The 18672-nt window shown below is 38.1% G+C and overlaps 1 protein-coding gene across 1 annotated transcript in view; it reads right to left on the reverse strand.

Annotated features, from left to right (window-relative positions):
* The window catches only part of LOC141419457 (testis-specific protein TSX-like), a 12117-nt gene extending 970 nt beyond the window's left edge, over positions 1-11147 (reverse strand). Inside the window, exons 1-5 of the mRNA XM_074062259.1 lie at positions 10926-11147; positions 9554-9593; positions 8453-8534; positions 2444-2547; positions 1537-1595 (exon numbers count right to left, since the gene is read on the reverse strand). Of these exons, the coding sequence (XP_073918360.1) occupies positions 1537-1595; positions 2444-2547; positions 8453-8534; positions 9554-9593; positions 10926-11019 (379 nt within the window). The 5' untranslated portion in view covers positions 11020-11147. The remainder of the gene's footprint in view (positions 1-1536; positions 1596-2443; positions 2548-8452; positions 8535-9553; positions 9594-10925) is intronic.
* Between the last annotated feature and the right edge of the window lie 7525 nt (positions 11148-18672).

Raw genomic sequence — 18672 nt, forward strand, 5'->3', positions numbered from 1 at the left:
GTCCTAATTAATTGACTAATCCATTGATGGATTCATAATTTGAAGGCATTATTATTGGAAGGTGGTGGAAATTAGGAAGTGGGACCTGGTTAGAGGAAGTAGGTCACTGGTGGTATGCCTTTGAAGAGTGTATCTTATCCTGGCTTCCTTCTCTCCCTCTCTGTCTCTTGGCTGCCATAATGTCAGAAGCCCTGCTTTATCATGCTCTCTCTACCATGATGTTACAAAAGCAATGGAGCCAGTCAACCATGGATTAAACCTTTGAAATTATGAGTCAAAATAAATCTTCTTCTTAAGTTGTTTTGTCAAGCATTTTACCACAGCAAAGAAAAATGACTAACACATAAGGAGAATATTTTTAAGTTATAACTTGAGAGGCTACTGCAAGAAAAATCATGTCTGTGTCTCACTTTCCTATGTGCTATTTGAGGATTGTTCTGAAAGAGATCTGTTCAGGCAGTGTATATGCATTAGCATGTAAAGGGAAAAGAAATGAAAATAGAAAAACTTGCAAAAGCATCTCACAACCATTGTGGCTCAAGTATGGGTTACTCCCCAAGGCTGATACTAACGAGAATGGGGTTTGGGAATTAGTTGACTATCATCCTTCCTGCCCAATAGTGGTCTCAGTCATATATATAAAATGAGACATTTGGTAGGATAATTATCTACTGTACAGAAGGTTCCAGCAATATAAGGAGCAAGTTCACCACAAAACCCAGCCATCTGTTCATCATAGTGGCCAGAAGTTAAGCAGTAAGAATTAAACTACAGATTATTATTTAGGAGCTAAGCTATGCTATTACCAGAAAACAGGCCAAAAGGAAAGTTTTAGAAGATCTCTTGAAAGACATGTGTTTTTTCATTTATCAGGCCCCAACTTAGGACTGAAGGATATTATATCCAATAGTTTCTATACATACTTGCAGAATGGATGCATAAATGATAAAGTGAATGAACAGTAACCTTCTTCCAATATTCTAGACTCTGAGCCAATTATTAAGCAAGTGTCTTTCTTTCAAGATCTTTTTTCACTTTCTAAGATTTAACAAAATGGCTTAACACAACAGATATTCCTGCTTGATTAAGTATCACTCCATTTACTGCTTTTGTACTGCACCGCCAAGTCAGACTACATGCCTTTTGGAACAGACCTATTTCATTTAGCATCATCTTTAACAATATTTGTGTGAATGAAAATCCTCCCTTATTCCCACTCTACCAAGCATGCCAATGAAGCAATCTATTTATTTAATTGCTCCCTTCTCAGTGTCTAATATATCACACTGCTTGAGTATAGTTGTTTTCAATTAAAGAGAGAACTGCAGTCTCTTATTAATGATAAAAAAGAATTTCTTCTTTCAAAAATTTCCAAAGAGCAAGCCCGCCATATCCCTGAAGCTTATTGTAATCTCAACACTCTTAATTTTGGGAGAGCACATCACAAATGGGTATATCATCTAGGAGTTGGGATGGTTAGGCTACAAGGATGCAACATATGACTTCAATAACATTACAAACAAGGTGGATACTTACATGATTCAGAGGTTTCAAAGCCTTCACCAGCTTGTGAGTTGAGATTGGTGAACATCTCCCTAGGACACAGAGATTGTGAATAAGCTGACATCAACAATTTAAAGAGTCATGGAAATTAGTATATTCATGTACATATTCATGATATGGCCTATTCATACTGGAAACAAGGAGACTAATTCAGGATTCTGACATTAACTTTGTAACAGGAAGTCTTTCAATTAAAAGAGGTGGGGGAAATGTGAAATTAAAATTTTTGACTTTAATGAGGAAGAGTATATATATATGATAGAAAAGACCAAGGAGTTGGGGATTCTAATAAAGTTTCACTAGAACTACTGCTTTTGTTGTTTCATTAAACTAAATAAATAATTAAACTACAGAAGCAAATTGTGAGTGCTATTAGAACATTTAGTTATGCAGAAAGTAGGCTGCTTCCTTTTAAAAGAAGAATAGTGATATATCAATCACTTGGAAAAGTAACAGTAGATTTTTGAACAAAACCTGAAGATTCTGACTTTTATAGAACACTGGTTACACTTAGGAGAAACCATTTTATTAAAAATAGGTTCATTGTCTCTCTCACCCTTTAAACTCCCAAATTTTCAACAAAAATGACAGTCATGTTCACAATATTAATAGCAAAATCCTAAATAATCTAATACCTAAATACGGGCTAAGATAAAAATAAAACAAAATAAATGAAAACAAAAATCTCACAAAGCAGCAACAGAATATCACAACTAGTATACAATGATGTCAATTAGTACTGCTGACTTAATTGCCTTCGTACATTCCTTTTCATCTGATACCAAGCACAGATAATGGATAGGCACCTCTTATTATCTTTCTGCACTGTCTTTCTCCTCCCTAGATGTCTCATAACTCAAGTAAGTTCAAGGCTACGTACATAAGCATAGATGGGTTTATGTTTATGTTGCCAATGATGACATTCACATTATCTTCAGTGTCACTATCACTGGAGCTGGTTTCATCTTCTTCCTCTAGGGATACCTGTGAAGTGATGAAGATGTAAGAGAAAGTTACAGTGGAGATAGAGCAGTAGATAGAATTTCTGGCAGTCAAAGGAGTATTTATGTCTTACTGTTAACATTATAGGCAATAGTCTTAAGTAAGGGAACATAACAAAGCTTAGTGATTAGCTGTTCCCCATAGCCTGACCATTATCTCTCTTCTATACCAAGATCATTATGAAAATACTTTGATAACCTTTGGAAACATGGACCTTGAGTACAGTGTTTTTGTGATGATAGCTTATATGCTTTAATAATAGCACCAGATAACTTGAGGAGATTCAAGAGTTGGTTCCAGAATATTTTAGTGGTCTAAGTTGTTGACTATAATCCTTAATTTACTTTTATTATTGCTGATATTTATTTTCTTTCTTTCAAAATCCCCAAAAATAGATTATATCAAACAAGGTCTCATCCAGCCTTGCTCTTTGGTGTTATGGCCCTGGCTTCAGGGTAGGCATTCAGAAGCTATTTAAGAAAACTATTACTTATGTAGTTGATCCTCAATATTCACAGATTATATACTTACAAATTCCCCTACTTATTAGCTGTAATCTCCAAATCAACATTTGCAGTATATTTTCAGTCATTTGCAGACATGCCCAGTGCGGTAGAAAATTTGGGTCATCTGATGTGCATGTTCCCAGCTGAGTCTGAACAAAGTGATCCTTTGCTTTCTTATTTCAGCTCTCATACTGTAAGCAAGTGTTCTTTGCATTGGCTACCTAATGTCCTAAAGAACATTACCTAAAGAACACATTTATGCACTGTTTGAAAAGGCCCCCAAGTATAGGCTAAAGCACAGTCTATCATATCTAAGCACATGTAGGCTGTGATGTGCCTTATGAAGAAAATGTGTGTTAGGTAAACTTTGCTCAGGCATGTTATGGTAATTTTGGCTATGAGTTCAATGTTAGGGAATCAACTATAGATTAAATTAGGTTGCTTTACACAGAAATATGCATAAAACAAAGCTATGGCTTGATTGGTTGACACAAATGTGATCAGCGGCTCACAGGAACCTCTTGTATTTTTCCTAGTAGTAATGGCTCAGTATTTGCTAATTCAGTGTTTGGAGTGACTTTATAGATTTTTAACAACCATGAATACTTAAAGTCAACAATATTTGCATAACACACAAGAATGAAATTTCTCAAACAAATATCAGTAAGTGTCATAAGAGTTGTACCCAAAAATCTGAGAATGGCTTATTAAAATGATTGGCCTTGAGCACCTAAAATTGAAAGAGGTACTTACTAAGTCCCATCATGGGGTAAAAACAAAATCAAACCTCTGGTAATATTAGACTTAACTGCATTTTCTTTTTTTGATATGTTTACATACCTGACAGATCACTGATGTGAATTAGATTACATTTCAATCTCAACACAACATTTGCCATGGTCTTTCATAGTGTCTTTGTAGAGAAGTTAGACATATATGGGCTGGATGATAATACAATTAAATATGCCTATAGCTGCTTAGAATTCTCTACATAAAGTGACTACACTAAAGAATCATTACAAAGATGGATGTAAAAAGGGTTCTGTGATGTTTCATGGTACTGTACTAAACCTTTATTCTTCCAAACTTTGTCCTTTACACAATTTTAATCAGTAACTTTCACAAAGAAATAGTAAGCATGCTTAACAGAGTTTGTTGTGCTAAACTATGTAAGAACAAAGTGATAGGAGGTAACCTGCTCATATCCCTCCACAACAACTATAATTTGGCAGCTACTCATTCACAGACAAAAGTGCCCTTATGGGAGCTTTGGGATCCAAGTAAGAAGTTGTAAAAGCTGGGAGTACAAGACCAAGGAAGGCTTTTAAGAAGGCAGGACTATGCCAGTGGCAGGCTTGCTGACCAAATTCTTGGATACAGACCTAGAAACAGCCCTGTCTCCTGTGAAATCAGCTACAGTCCTGTTTGGCCTTAGTCCTGCTACAATATCTGGCAAGGGACCCAGGAAGTCATGTTCACTCATGCCTTGGATAACAGGCCTGCTGAACTTGATCCTGGATGTGGACCCTGAAGGAAGGGTTCTATGGACTGGCAGTTGTAGTCTGGCAACTGTCCTGATTGTACAGAGACTATATCGGAGATATGCCCATTGCTGTCCCTGGAGGCAGGTCTGCTGGACTCAGTCCCACAGCATACTGAAATGGCTCTTTACCTCAGTTCCAGCCCCTCTCAAACATGATTTGGGAGTGTCGTGCTTGTCCAGGGACCCACAAATGGACATATCTGCCTGTGCTCCAGAGACAGGCATGTCATCCAAGATTGTGGATCATGAAGTGACACTGTAACTCAGACTTATCCCCTCCCAGCCCATGGTCCAAGAGCAGTCTTGCCCACTTAAAGATGTGTTAGGCAACATGCCCACCTTAGTACATGCAGGTAGGCCTGCTGACTTTGGTATGACTATGGATCCTGAAGCATCTCTAAGACACAGATCTAGGACTTCTCATCTGCAGTGAGGAGTAGTCCTGCCCACCCAGGAACCCAGAAAAGGCATGCCTGCCCATGGCCCCAGAATCAGGCCTGTTGACCTCATTTTCAGCTGTAGTCCATGAAGCAGCCCTGTGATTTGGTTCCTGTGATTTGACCCAAAGTTAACAGAAAGATGAAATAATAGCTATCAGAGAAGAAATAAAGGAAGCAGAGGCTAGAAAAACAATAGAAAAGATAAATGGAATTAAGAGCTGCTTTTTTAAAAAGATAAAATTGACAAACTTTTAACTAGATTAAGAAAAAGGGAGAGAGACTGAGGGTGTGACTCAAGTGATAGAGCACTTGCCTAGTTAGCAGGAGGACATGAGTTCAAACTCCAGTACTGCCAAACTCACACACAAAAAAATCCCACATCGGGTAAGAAAAAGGGAGAGAGGAGTAAAAAAAATTAAACTATAAATGAAAGAGAAGACATTATGACAGATACCTCACAAAATAAAGGATCATAAGACACTACTATGAACAAATTGAAGACTCTGGAAAAAAACTGACAAATTCTTAGAAATACATAACCTAGTATGACTGAATCACGATGACAAAGAAAATTGACAGACCATAAACAAGAAAGGAGATCAAAGCAGCAATCAAAATCTGCCCAATAGGTCAGGTGCCTATTGGCTTATGCCTGTAATCTTAGCTACGCAGGAGGCAAAGATGAGGATCGTGGTTTGAAGCCATCCCGGGCAAATAGTTCATGAGACCCTCTCAGGAAAATACCCAACACAAAAAAGGACTGGTGAAGTGGCTCAAGTAGTAGAGTGCCTGCCTAGCAAGTATGAGGCTCTGAGTTCAAGCCTCAGTACCATCCCCCCCCCCAAAAATACTCCCAACAAGGAAAAGCTCAGGACCAGATGGGTTTCACAGGTTAATTCTAGCAAGTATTTAAAGAAGAATTCCAACCCTCAAGCCCTTCCAAAAACTGAAGAGGACAGAATACTTTCAAATTCATTTTATGATGCCAGAATTTTCGTCATACCAGACAGATTAGGACACTAAAAAAAAAAGAAAATAAAATTATAGGCCAAAATCCCTAATGAACAGTAGATGCAAAACTCCTCAACAAAATACTAGACACTAAATTCAACAGCATATTAAAGAACCATACACCCTGATCAAGTAGTATTTATCTCTGCAATTTGAGGATAGTTCAACATACACAAATTAATAAGTGTGGTATACCACCTGGACAGAATGAAAGACAAAAATCATATGATCATGTCAATAGATACAAAAAAAGTATTAAGAGCAAACATCTTTTCATGATAAAAACTCTTAATAAATTAGGTAAAGCATAAGTGTCCCTCAACATAATACAAAACAAAACATATATGACAAGCCCAGTGCTAATATCATACTGAACAGTGAAAAGTTGAAAACAATCTAATAGCACCACTTTTATTGAGCATAGTACTAGAAAACACAGGCAGAGAAACTAGCCAAAAAAAAAGAAACAAAAAGCACCAAATTTGGAAAAGAAAAAAAGTTAAACTGCTTGCTGATGACATGATCTTTTTTTTAAATAGATAAATTTAACAAGTAGGTGAAAGATATGTACACTGAAAAATGTAAAATATTGATGGAAATATTGTTCATGGACTAGAAGAATTAATGTTGTTAATGTGTCAATAACTATCCAAAGAAATCTATAGATTCAGTGCTATTCCTATAAAAATTCTGATGTCATTTTTTATAGACTAGAAAAAAAGTCTAACATTTGTATGGAACTGCAAAAGAGTGAATAACCGAAGCAATGTTGAGAAAGAAGAAAACTAAAATATCACACATCTTGATTTCAAACTAAATTACAAATCTCTATAATTGGAATAATATAGCATCTAAACATCCCATTGTACTCCACAAATTTGTATAATTATCATGTATTAATTAAAAATAAAATTAAGTTGGGTACCAGTGGCTCATGCTTATAATCCTAGCTACTCAGGAGGATCGTGGTTCAAAGCCAGCCCTGAGTAAATAGTTTGCGAGACCCTATCTTGAAAAAAACCTATCAGAAAAAAAGTGCTGGTGGAGTGGCTCAAGCAGTAAGAGCATCTAACTAGGAAGCATGAGGCCCTGAGTTCAAACACCACTACCACAAAAAAAAATTAAATTAAAAAAAAATAGACACATAAATCAATGGAAGAGAATAGCAAATCCAGTAATAAATCTATGCATAAGACCCTGGGTTCAGTTCCCAGCATTGTAAGAAAACAAAAAACAAAAAACTTCTTGTCTGAGACATAGTGAGAGAATATGTAGAATTTGATTAGAATTTTTAAAATCTTGCCAGTTTTGAATGGGCCTAACTTTACAATATGAAATTTAATAGAAATACATATGTTTAGCATAAAAGCAGTTATACATATAAAATGGTTAGAAATTCTATCTAGCATGTATCCTAAGAATTTTACTTGGCAGTGAACAACACAAATAGACTAAAGTATTACTGGAAAAGCTGCAGATTAATTCTTAGCTGAATTTATAGAAATGTGGTATGCAACATGAAGCAGGTAATAGTCCTACCTTACTGTGTTCATTCATTTTAGAAAGCCACATTTTACAAGATGTCCAAACAAACTGTAATGTGTTCAGAGAACTGGGATGGTGAGGTGACTCTAAGTTAAGTCACATGAGGAAAGATCGAAGTAGCTGACCTATCCTGGTGAAGAGTTAGAGCTGAAGTGACAATGGGAGGAAGGAATACTGTCTTCAAAATAGTGAAGTGGAAGTAACATTAGATTTGTGATGTATGGGTCAGAGGAGATCAATTAGAATAAGTAGTTAAAAACTACAATGAGACAGCTCTCTACTTAGTATAAGTAGATATTTCCAACAGTACAGCTATTCAAAGATCTAACAGGTTCTCTTGGGCGGTAAATAATTCCCCACCAATAGAAATATTTAACAACATGCTAGAATTATTATAAGAAATTCAAGCACAGTTTGACTTGTAGGTTAGATGATCTTTCCTGTGACTGAGCTCTGTTCATAAACCCGTGAACATATTTAGGACCCAATTTTCAAAAGGGTAAATTACATGGGCAAATTTGCCTCTTTTTTTTTCTTGCTTCTCAAAATATCTCCATCAACATGCAGGGAAAGAACAAGAAAAAAGAAAATGCTATGAATAATTATCTGTCTATGTATCTATCTATTTCTATTTTAAAGCTCTTAGCAGAAGGATTCATGAACAAAAAGATTGTGACAACTAATTAAATACACATTCTCAGTGTAGTTCAGTTTTCAGTGAACATCATTATCTTAACATCACATATACTCTAGTGTCTTTGGAATTCTTCCCCTTTGCTATTTTCTAAGCTCCTTAGGTTCCCACATCATCATTATTTTTCTGTTCTTTTCTCCTCACTTACGCTTTGGCAAGAGTTTCTATCATCAGCATTAACGGCATCCTCTTGAAGAACATCTTGCAGGTGAAGAAATGATTTGGTTTGGCTAGGAAAAAAAATAACATAATAAATACTCTGAAAAGCTGTTTGCTCCAACACTAGATTGTATGCAATTCAAAACACAAACCTACATAATGAAACCCATTTAAAAATTTTGTAAGAAAGTAGCTAGATGCCAGTGGCTCACACCAGTAATTCTAGTTACTTGGGAGGTTGAGATTAGGAGGATAGAGGTTCCAGGCCAGTCCAGGAAAACAGTTTATGATACCCCAATCTCCAAAATAACCAGAGCAAAATGGACTGCAGGTGTGACTTAAGTGATAGAGCGCAGTCTTGAGTTCAAACCCCAGTCTCACCAAAAGAAAAGAAAGTATGAAAGTTTAAAAAGGGGAAGGTTGGAGAGGGTAGTGAATATGATCAAAGTACATTATATGGATGTATGGAAATATCATAACGAGATACCTCAATTGTACAATTAATGTATGCCAATAAAAAATAGAAATACCCTCCCTCAAACAGAGACCTAAGTAGTAATTGAGACCTAAGTAGTAACCTATTTTTTAAGTGTAATCCAGGGGCTAAAATCAAATGGATTAATTTCTGAGAATACATTGAACAGAATATTAAGGCCAAAAGGGATATTACAAGTCACCTAGACCAACATTTTTATTTTAGCAAGGCTGAACCACTTAGTCTTGGGAGGAGCCCAGCTGAAATCGGAGTACAAAACACCATGTTCCACAGCAAGAGCTGCAGAACAACACAAGAAATTAAGATCCCAAAGAACCTTTACAGAGGCTTGTTTTAGTGGCACTCTTTTTTGAGATAAGCAAGTTACCAGTTTCAGTCAGTAGAAAGACCAAAGTTTCCGTTCTCTTGGAAACAAAAGTGTGATAAATTCCTAGCACCTGCTCTAGAATGCCTCATGGAAGAGTACAGTAATGTATTGTTCATCAAAGTATGAGCAAGATTGTCTGTAATGTAGTTCTTGTTCATTTTGCTAGAAATCATCTGTCACCACAAAGATGGCAACTGGTAATGTGAATAAAAGGTTTTGTAACTTACTCCAATAATCGGCTAGCCTCCTGCTTACCGGTGTTGTCATCTGCAAATATAAAAAAATAAAGTTAATGTAAAACCTCATATTAAAAGCAGTGGGGAAGGGTTGGAGGAGTGGCTTGGTGGTAAGAGCACCTGCCTAGCAAGTGTGAAGCCCTGAGTTCAAACCCCACGGTCACAAAAAAAAAAAAAAAGGGAAGGACCAACTCCTTCTTGTGAACTCTATAGTGACAGAAAAACCCTAATACACAGAACCTTGTTCTATATCAGTTCCTGTTACCCTTCTTTCAAAAACAAATAGGTTCAGTGATATTATTGAACCTAAATATAACCAAGATTTCGTTAGCAACCTGTAAAAGATTAGAAGAGAGACAATAGCATTCACAAACTTTGGAATTTGGATCTGTAGTACTATTGGCCCCTTTAAACTAACAAGGACAAAGAAGGAAGGGGAGAATTAAATATTATTAAACATTCTTTATACTCCAATAAATGTTGTGACATGCTATAATATTCTAGGATTCTGGAATTTTTTTTCTCTCAAAGCATTTTAAAAGTAATGTTTTTTTTAAACAGAGGAAGATCTGGGGATGTAGCTCAGAGATGGAGTACTTGCCTAGCATGCACCGGGAGGGCCTTTTGAGTGCCACAAAACAAACAAACAAGCAAAAAATGAAAACCAAAAACTGAAACAAGGATAAAAATTTAGAAATCCAAAAGCAAAAAAACTGTAAACAGTTAATATAATAGAAGTCAAAGTACTTCAAAGACATCCTCCACATTTATCATTTCATGCTTTAGGAGCAAAGAAACTAGAGTGTACATTGATCTTGGTTTTGTGAAAGGTTGAGACTATTACGTGGGAATATTAAGCTATTTTCCAAAAGTGGAAAAAATATTACAAAATATAAGTTAAAATGTCTCAGCTTGTACAACTTTTTTGTCAGATAGGTCCTTCAATTTGCTCAGTAAACAATACCAGATGACCTACATAGGAAGAGAAAAATAGAAACTGAGCACTGTCAGTTTGTACTGGAGAAGTATAATCTCCTGTAACAATTCTTCTTTTCAATGGTATCCATCTGCAGTCCTGCAGTGGTTACTATAGAATGCACTTTTTTTTCATTCTGTCTGCCTTTTGTTAAAGAGAATCCCTGATTCAGTTCAACAATTTTGGAGGAAACTAGGGAGCCTCGCATGACAGAAAGGGAAATGAGTTACAAGTCAGGGGAGAGGTGGCAAGGCAAGCAAGAAGCCTGGAGGTGGTTTCCCCTTTTTTCCTCAGGAGTTTGAAAGAGACAGTGTGAGCACCACTAAACCCATGACTAAGGGAGGTCATTTTCCTTCTTACAGAGGTGATAAGAAATTAGGTCCTTACCTTCATTAAGGCAGTGTTCTTTGTCTTCCAACTGCAGATGGCTCTTTCCACTGCACTCTGGTTTAGACGACTCTGATTCCTGCTGTTTGGACATAGCTCCAGAATTAGACGTCTGGATTTGGGGTCAGAATAGGGGGAGACTTGTTAGAAGAACTGACTACTAAAAGGTAACTGCTGTAGCAGTCTCAATAAGTAGCCTGGATGGAGGGAAGTAGATAAGCACCAAATGAGGGTCATCAGAGTCTAAGTTTGGACAGGGGTGAGTGGGAACCAGGGCGGGATCAACTTGAGTGAGACGAATGAAGAATGGCAGTTCAGCGGACTAGCCCCTAGCTGGCAGAACACAAACGAAAACTTAGACTAGAGCCTTGAGCTTTCATCTCAGGCCTTTTTCTATCTTCTAAAAGCAAAAAGGTCGTGTGTGACTAGGGACAGAGGACGGGAGCAGGCGGGGGCAAGAGAGGGGAAGAGGAAGGGTCAGGGTGAAGGAGAACAGAGAACATACTACACCTCTGTAGCATCCTAAAGGCCCATCTGATGACGAAGGGCCTAGAAAACACTGGCACCTCTTCTCCCTCGGCTAGGATGAAAACGCCAAGAAAATGTCAGGGACCTAGCTAATATTTGGCAGTCCTATACTCTTCCTTTCATTGGGCTGTGAGTGGTAGCAGCATCCCACCTCTGGATCAGGTACTCGGCCACTTTACCTTATAAAAGTGTCAAATTCTTCTCTCGGAGCTTGCCTCTCTCTTTCCCACCCCGCGACACTGACACTGACCGTTGGCAGTTACTGGATTTCCTAGCAGTACTTGCGCAGCACCAAAGGTTAAAAGCCCCTCCCCCCATGTGGAGACTGGTGTAGTGGCTCAAGCAGTAGAGCACCTGCCTAGCAAACGGGAGGCCCTGAGTTCAAACCCCAGGACCACCAAAAAACCCACAATCGTGTATGTGTACAGAACTTACCCACCTTAACCACTCCACTGCTAACGTGTGGCTGCAGTCCTCCATCCTCCCACAAGTCTCAAGGGTGAGATCTGGGTGTGCGCCTGCAGCTTTTTCGCCTTTTTAAACACCTTCTAGAAAGCCCTTGCTAACATCCTGGAAGCACATCAACTGTAAACTGGGCCCCGCTCCCATCCACCTACCCACCACTGCCATTTCCTGAGGAAGGGGACTTCCATGTCCTGCTCCTGCCCCTCTCCCCACTACCCTTTCATCTGTTGTTGAAGTAGCAGCATTAACCCACTGCCTTTCCTTGGAAGAATTCTCAAGTTTTGATAGAAATAGGTTCAAACTGAATAATTGTTAGATTTATTTAAATTTTCTTAAGTTTATAAAGGAGCTCAACACTGGAGAGGTTGTTAAGAAGCAAGAATACTTCTGCATTGCTGATGGTGATATAATTAGGAAGTGTGAATTTTTATAGAAAGCAATTTGGTGCTGGGTGCTGGTGGCTCATGCCTGTAATCATGAGGATTGTGGTTTGAGGCCAGCTGGGGCAAATTACTCTTGAGACTCTATCTTGAAAATACTCAACCCCAAAACCAGTGGCTCAAGTGGTAGAGCACCTGCCTACCACTTCAAGTGTGAAGTCTTGAGTTCAAATCTCACAACCACAAAATAAAGAAAGCAATTTGGCATTATGCATCAAGAGTCATTAAAAAATCCTGTCCTTTAGCCCAGAATTTCTGGAATGCATCTTACACTTTTGAATAAATGAGAAGATATTTGTATATAAACATTCATCATTTTATTAGTGGAAATGGAATTACTGAAAAGCCCATGATGGAGAAATGTTTAAATCCTATAATCACAGAATGCTGAAGTTAGAATCTTTGAGGTCATTTTTTCCAAAACTGTTTCTTTCCCACTCCACCTTCTTTGGATGAAGCAACTGAACTCAAGTAAACTATGATATCAACTGGAATGAATAATCTTCACTCTTCAAATATAATAAATATCATGAATTGTATAAGAAAAGGTGTGAATAAAATATTGGAGTAGTGGCTTCTTATGAAAATGTAATGAAAAAGGGAAGAAATACTGGAGTGAGACTCAGTCAACCTTTGCTTCAGTTCCAACTCAACCATTAAAACAAGTCTGTCGATACTTACTTGTATTTTTTGAAGGGGCACTATTGGATTTTTTTTTTTTGTACACTGGGTTTAAGTTCAGGGCTTCATGCTTGCTAGGCAGGGTCCCTACCACTTGAGCTATGCCTTTAGCACACATCTTTGAAAAGAAGCCAAGCCCTTAGGATCAGGCCTATAAGAAAGATGTCTGTAGGAAATCTCAGAGATCAGTAAGGTTATAGCTATCAGACTCATTTCATTTCTCAGAAATGGAGAAATGAAAATTTGTTTCAAAGACTTTCTAGGGCTTTAAAAAAATCTTTGTGACTTTTTTCTTTTTTATTAATTGTACAATATAATGGGTTTTATTATGACATTTTGATATTTGCGTACTATGTACTTTGATCATATTAACCCCTCATCACCCTCTTTTGTCCTCTTCTCCTTCCCTTTCTTTCTCCATTCCCCGAAATGTCCCCCTTCTGCTTTCATGCCTTTTTCTAAAATCTAGATTTCATATATGAGAGAAACATTCTGTTTTTGTCTTTCTGAGTCTGGCTTCCTTAGCTTAACATGATGATCTCCAGTTCCATCTATTTTACTGCAAATGACATAATTTTAGTCTTCTTTGATAATACTCCATTTTGTATATATGCCACATTTTCTTTATCCATTCTTACAATGGGGGGCACTTAGGATGATTCCATGACTTGGCTAATATGTGTGACATATTATTGATGTTCTATCTATCTATCTATGCATATATATTCCTCTCAGTCTCTTTTTTTCCTTCTGTTTTTTTTTTTTTTTTTCGGTACTGGAGGTTGAGCTCAGGGCCTACACCTTGAGCCACTCCCACCAGCTTTTTATTGCGAAGGGTTTTTTTTGAGATAGGGTTTCACCAACTATTTGCTTGGGCTGGCTTCAAACCACAATCTTCCTGATCTCTGCTGCCTGAGTTGCTAGGATTACAGGCATGAGTCACGGGTGCCTGGCCTCTTTCTGCTTTTAATATTTATTTTTGTATCTTCTTTTCCTTCCCTTTCCTTTTAAAAAATTTCTTTTACTTTCTTCATAACTCCTACAAACCCCCTCTTTTTTCTTTTCCGTATTTTTCTCTTTTAAAACTTTCTTTTTCATTGGCAGCTATTCATCTGGCACAGGTTTAACACCTGGAATATGTAAAGAACTCAAAAAACTTATCAAAAGAACAAGTAGTCCAATCCAAAGCCAGTAAATGATCTGAATAGACACTTCTCAAAAGACAAGCTATGACTGGACAATAAGTATGTGAAAATGCTCAGTATTTTTGGCCATCAGGGAGATGCAAATCAAAACTACAATGAGATGCCATCTCTCCCTAGTCAGAATGACTATCATAACAAAACCCCAAACCAATAAATGTTGGTGCTTGCGTTGGTGGTATAGTGGTGAGCACAGCTGCCTTCCAATAAATGTTGGTAAGAATATGGGAGAAAAATGAACCCTTATACACTGTTGGTGAGATTATAAATTAGTTCAGACATTATGGAAATCAGATGGGGGTTCCTCAAAAAACTGAAAATAGAACTACCATATGATACAGCTATATACACTTGAGGGAATCAAAGTCAGCATACACTAGAGATACTTACACACCTAAGTTCATAGCAATGCTATTCACAATAGGCAACTTATGAAATCATCCTAGGTACCCATAAACTGATGAGCAGATGAAAATTTAGTGAATATACACAATGGAGTATTATTCAGCTCTATAGAAGAATAAAATTATGTCATTTCCAGGAAAATTGATGAAGCTGGAGATCATCATATTAAGTGAAATAAGCCAGACTCAGAGTGAAAAATATTGGTTGTTTTATCTCATATATGAAATCTTGATTTAAAAAGATATGAAAGTAGAAGGGGACTATTTGGGAAGAGGAAGTGGACTACTGGGAAGGGGGGGACAAGAGAGGGTAATGGGTGAATATGATCAAAGTACATTATATATATGTATGAAAATGTCATAATGGAACCCATTATTTTGTACAATTAATATACACTAGTTTAGTGTAAAAAACTGACCTGGAAGTAGAAGATGGACTATTAAGGAAGGAGTGGGAGAACTTGTCAGAAGGAGGAGAGGGCAAGATGAAGAGAGGGCACAAGAGAAGATGGACATGATGATAGCATGATATATGCATGTATGGAACTGTGACAGTGAACCCACTAATCTGTGCAATTAATATGTTTTAGTGATTATAATTTTTAAAAATATGTCTAGTTCTGTCAATGACATTCATTGATGTTGAAAGTTGTCAATATATGTTGTGAATGAAAAAATAGCAAATTGCAAAAATTCATATAGTGCAATATAATACAATAGCAATAAATGCATTGAAAAAAGTCTGGAAGAATTTGCCATGAATTATTGCTTCTTGGGAAGTGTGTGCTATTTGAGCAATGGAGATAAAGGGATCCTTTCTTTGTTTAAAAAAATAATCAAAACTATATCATTTCACTCTTGTTTTCCAAAGGCTCATGTTCATTTCACAATATAAATTGTATTCAGTCCATTTCCAAGAGTCCCTAAAGTCTTTTTTGTTTTTAAGGAAACAAGATCATTTCCAAGAGAGGTGCTGTGCCAGGAAAAGCAGGGTGACTTCAAGTACCAGTGAGGAAGAGATGGAGGGGAGTTTTCAAGGGCTCTGTGCACATGTGCAGGGTCCAAGTCGGTCCAGCATCAACAAGGCCCCTGGCCTGGGTCTATGCCCACTCTCTTCTTTGGCCTCACCCTGGTGCTCTTGCTAACCCAGATTGTCCCTATACAAAGTCTTAGGTGGTCAGTTCTGACCCAGGGTCCACAGCTCTCAGGAACACCCTCAGGAGTGGCCCCAATATCCAGCCACCCCTGCTGCTGGGACCCTGGCCTATGGGCACTACTGGCCCTTGCCAGATCTGAAGAAATGAGGACCTGTCCCTCCTGGATGCCAGGGCCTGACCTGCAGCACTGTGTGGCTGAGGCTGACCTTGGCTTCACCTCTGTCTGTGGCCACTCCCAGTGGTCTTTTGGACACTTCATTCAGCATATCAGCCCTTTCCGGAGCAGTCTGGCCTGTCATGTGTCACCCGGGCTGGAGCTTCAGGGATCTGCACTGTGAACAGTGCAGGTCCCCTAAAGTCTTAACTGTTCCAGTATTGCTCAAAAGTCCAGTCCAAGGTCTCCTCCAAGACCCTAAGCAACTTCTTGGCTGTGAGCCCCAGTAAGAATAAAAAAGAAAGTTACATACTGCTAAAATACAATGGCATAGGCAAACATCCCCATTCCAAAAGGGAGGAATAGGGGAATAGAAAAGAGGGATTAGACCAAAGCAAGATGAAAACCCACCTGTGTGAACATTAAATTTTATAACTCCATATCCAGTACCCACGGTTTATTGGAATGGGATGTGGGCTTCCAAGGGTGTGGACAACAACCTCTCTTATGGCTTTGCTGGTTGCAGCCCATATAGCCTCTCTCCTGGGCTGGCTCTGCTTCCTGCCTGCAGCTTCCCTTGGCAGGTCTTCTGTGTTTGTGACTTCCTAGGGTCTCCACTAAAGCTTCAGCTTCACTCTCACAGCTTCACTATGCGCCACCCTGACCAAGGCTGCTTGGCGGTACTTAGACCCAACAAAACAAACTGGCCTCTCAGACTTTCCTTTGAAATCTCAGTGACTCCCAAACTCTTGCTTTCTTCATGTCTGCAAAACCAGCATCACAGGAATGATGCCAAGGTCTGCTGTGAGCTGTTTTCATGGGCCTACTTGATCCACAGATTGAGTGACCTCTGCTTTCCTGGTTTAGGTTGTCCTGGGAGAGACTTATTGGGACAGTCCTTTCTGAAAAGACTGCCTTACACACAATAGCCAAATTATGGAATCATAATTGTCTAGGTGCCAATAAATGTATAAAGAATATGTGATATACATATACAATGGAGGATTATTTGACCATAAATGAGAATGAAATCCTGTTTGTGGGAAAATGGATGAAACTGGAGATCATCATGTTAAGCAAAATAAGCCAGACTGAGAGACAAATATTGCATGTTCTCTCTTATATGTAGAATCTAGACCAAAGAAAAAAAGAATGACATGAGTGTAAAATCAGCACTGTTAAGGGAAAGGAGCCAGAAGGAGGGGAAAAGCAAAGGAGAGAGTGATGAGGGGCAATTATGATCAGAGTATCTTATACACATGTATGAAAATTGTATAATAAAATCATAAAAATTGGTTTAAAAAAGGGGAGGGGGATAAGAAAGAGAAATAGTGGGGGTGAATTTGATCAAAGTACACTATATGCATAAATGGAAATATCACAATGGAATGCTTTTATGCAATTAATATTCACTAATAAAAAAAGACTACCCTACAAATGAATTGAACTGACAGTCTTCAAGAGAAAAAGTACGAAGGTCAATAAATACATGAAAAAATGCTCAACACCCTTAGCCATAAAGGAAATGCAAATCAACACTACATTGAGATTCCATCCCCACCAGCAGTGAGAATGGCTGCCATCAAGAAAACAAGCAACAAATGTTGTTGAGGATTTAGGGGGAAAGGAACCCTTATATATGGCTGGTGGGAATGTAAATTAGTACAGACAGTATGAAAATCAGTATGTAGTTTCCTTAAAAAACTAAAAATAGAACTACCATATGATCCAGCTATATACTCCTGGGTATATACCCAAGGGAAGCAATGTCAGCATATAATACAGATACTCGCACATCCGTGTTTATAGCAGCACTATTCACACTACCCAAGCTATGGAATCAGCATAGACTCTCTTCAACTGATGAATGGATAAAGAAAATGTGGTATATATACACAATGGACTATTATTCAGCCATAAAGTTTTGAAGAAAAATAAATGGAACCGTAGATAATCACATTAGGGAAAATAAGCCAGATTCAGAAAGACAAGTACTGTTTGTTTTCCTTCATGTGAAATCTAAAAGAAAAAAAGGTAATGAAAGTAGCAGGAGGACCATTTGGGAAGAGGAACAGGACCAGAGAAATGGGAGACAGTGATAGGAGAGGAAAATGGGGGTGGTGATGAATATGATCAAAGTACATTATGTGCATGTGTGAAAATATCACAGTGAAACCTGTCATTTTGTACAATTAAATGCACTAAAAAAGAATTGACATCTTTCTTTTCTTTTCATTTTATTCTTTTTTTTATTGTTTTATTATTCATATGTGCATACGAGTCTTGGGTCATTTCTCCCCCCTGCCCCCACCCCCTCCCTTACCACTCACTCCGCCCCCACCCCCCGTCAATACCCAGCAGAAACTCTTGCCCTTATCTCTAATTTTGTTGAAGAGAGAATATAAGCAATAATAGGAAGGAACAAGTGTTCCTGGTTGAGATAAGGATAGCTATACAGGGAGTTGACTCACATTAATTTCCTGTGCATGTGTGTTACCTTCTAGGTTAATTCTTTTTTATCTAACCTTTTCTCTAGTTCCTGGTCCCCTGTTCCTATTGGCCTCAGTTGCTTTTAAGGTATCTGCTTTAGTTTCTGTGCGTTGAGGGCAACAAATGCTAGCTAATTTTTTAGGTGTCTTACCTATCCTCACCCCTCCCTTGTGTGCTCTCAGTTTTATCATGTGCTCAAAGTCCAATCCCCTTGTGTTTGCCCTTG

The sequence above is a fragment of the Castor canadensis genome, chromosome X, assembly GCF_047511655.1.
Source record: "Castor canadensis chromosome X, mCasCan1.hap1v2, whole genome shotgun sequence".
NCBI classification, from domain to species: Eukaryota; Metazoa; Chordata; class Mammalia; order Rodentia; family Castoridae; genus Castor; species Castor canadensis.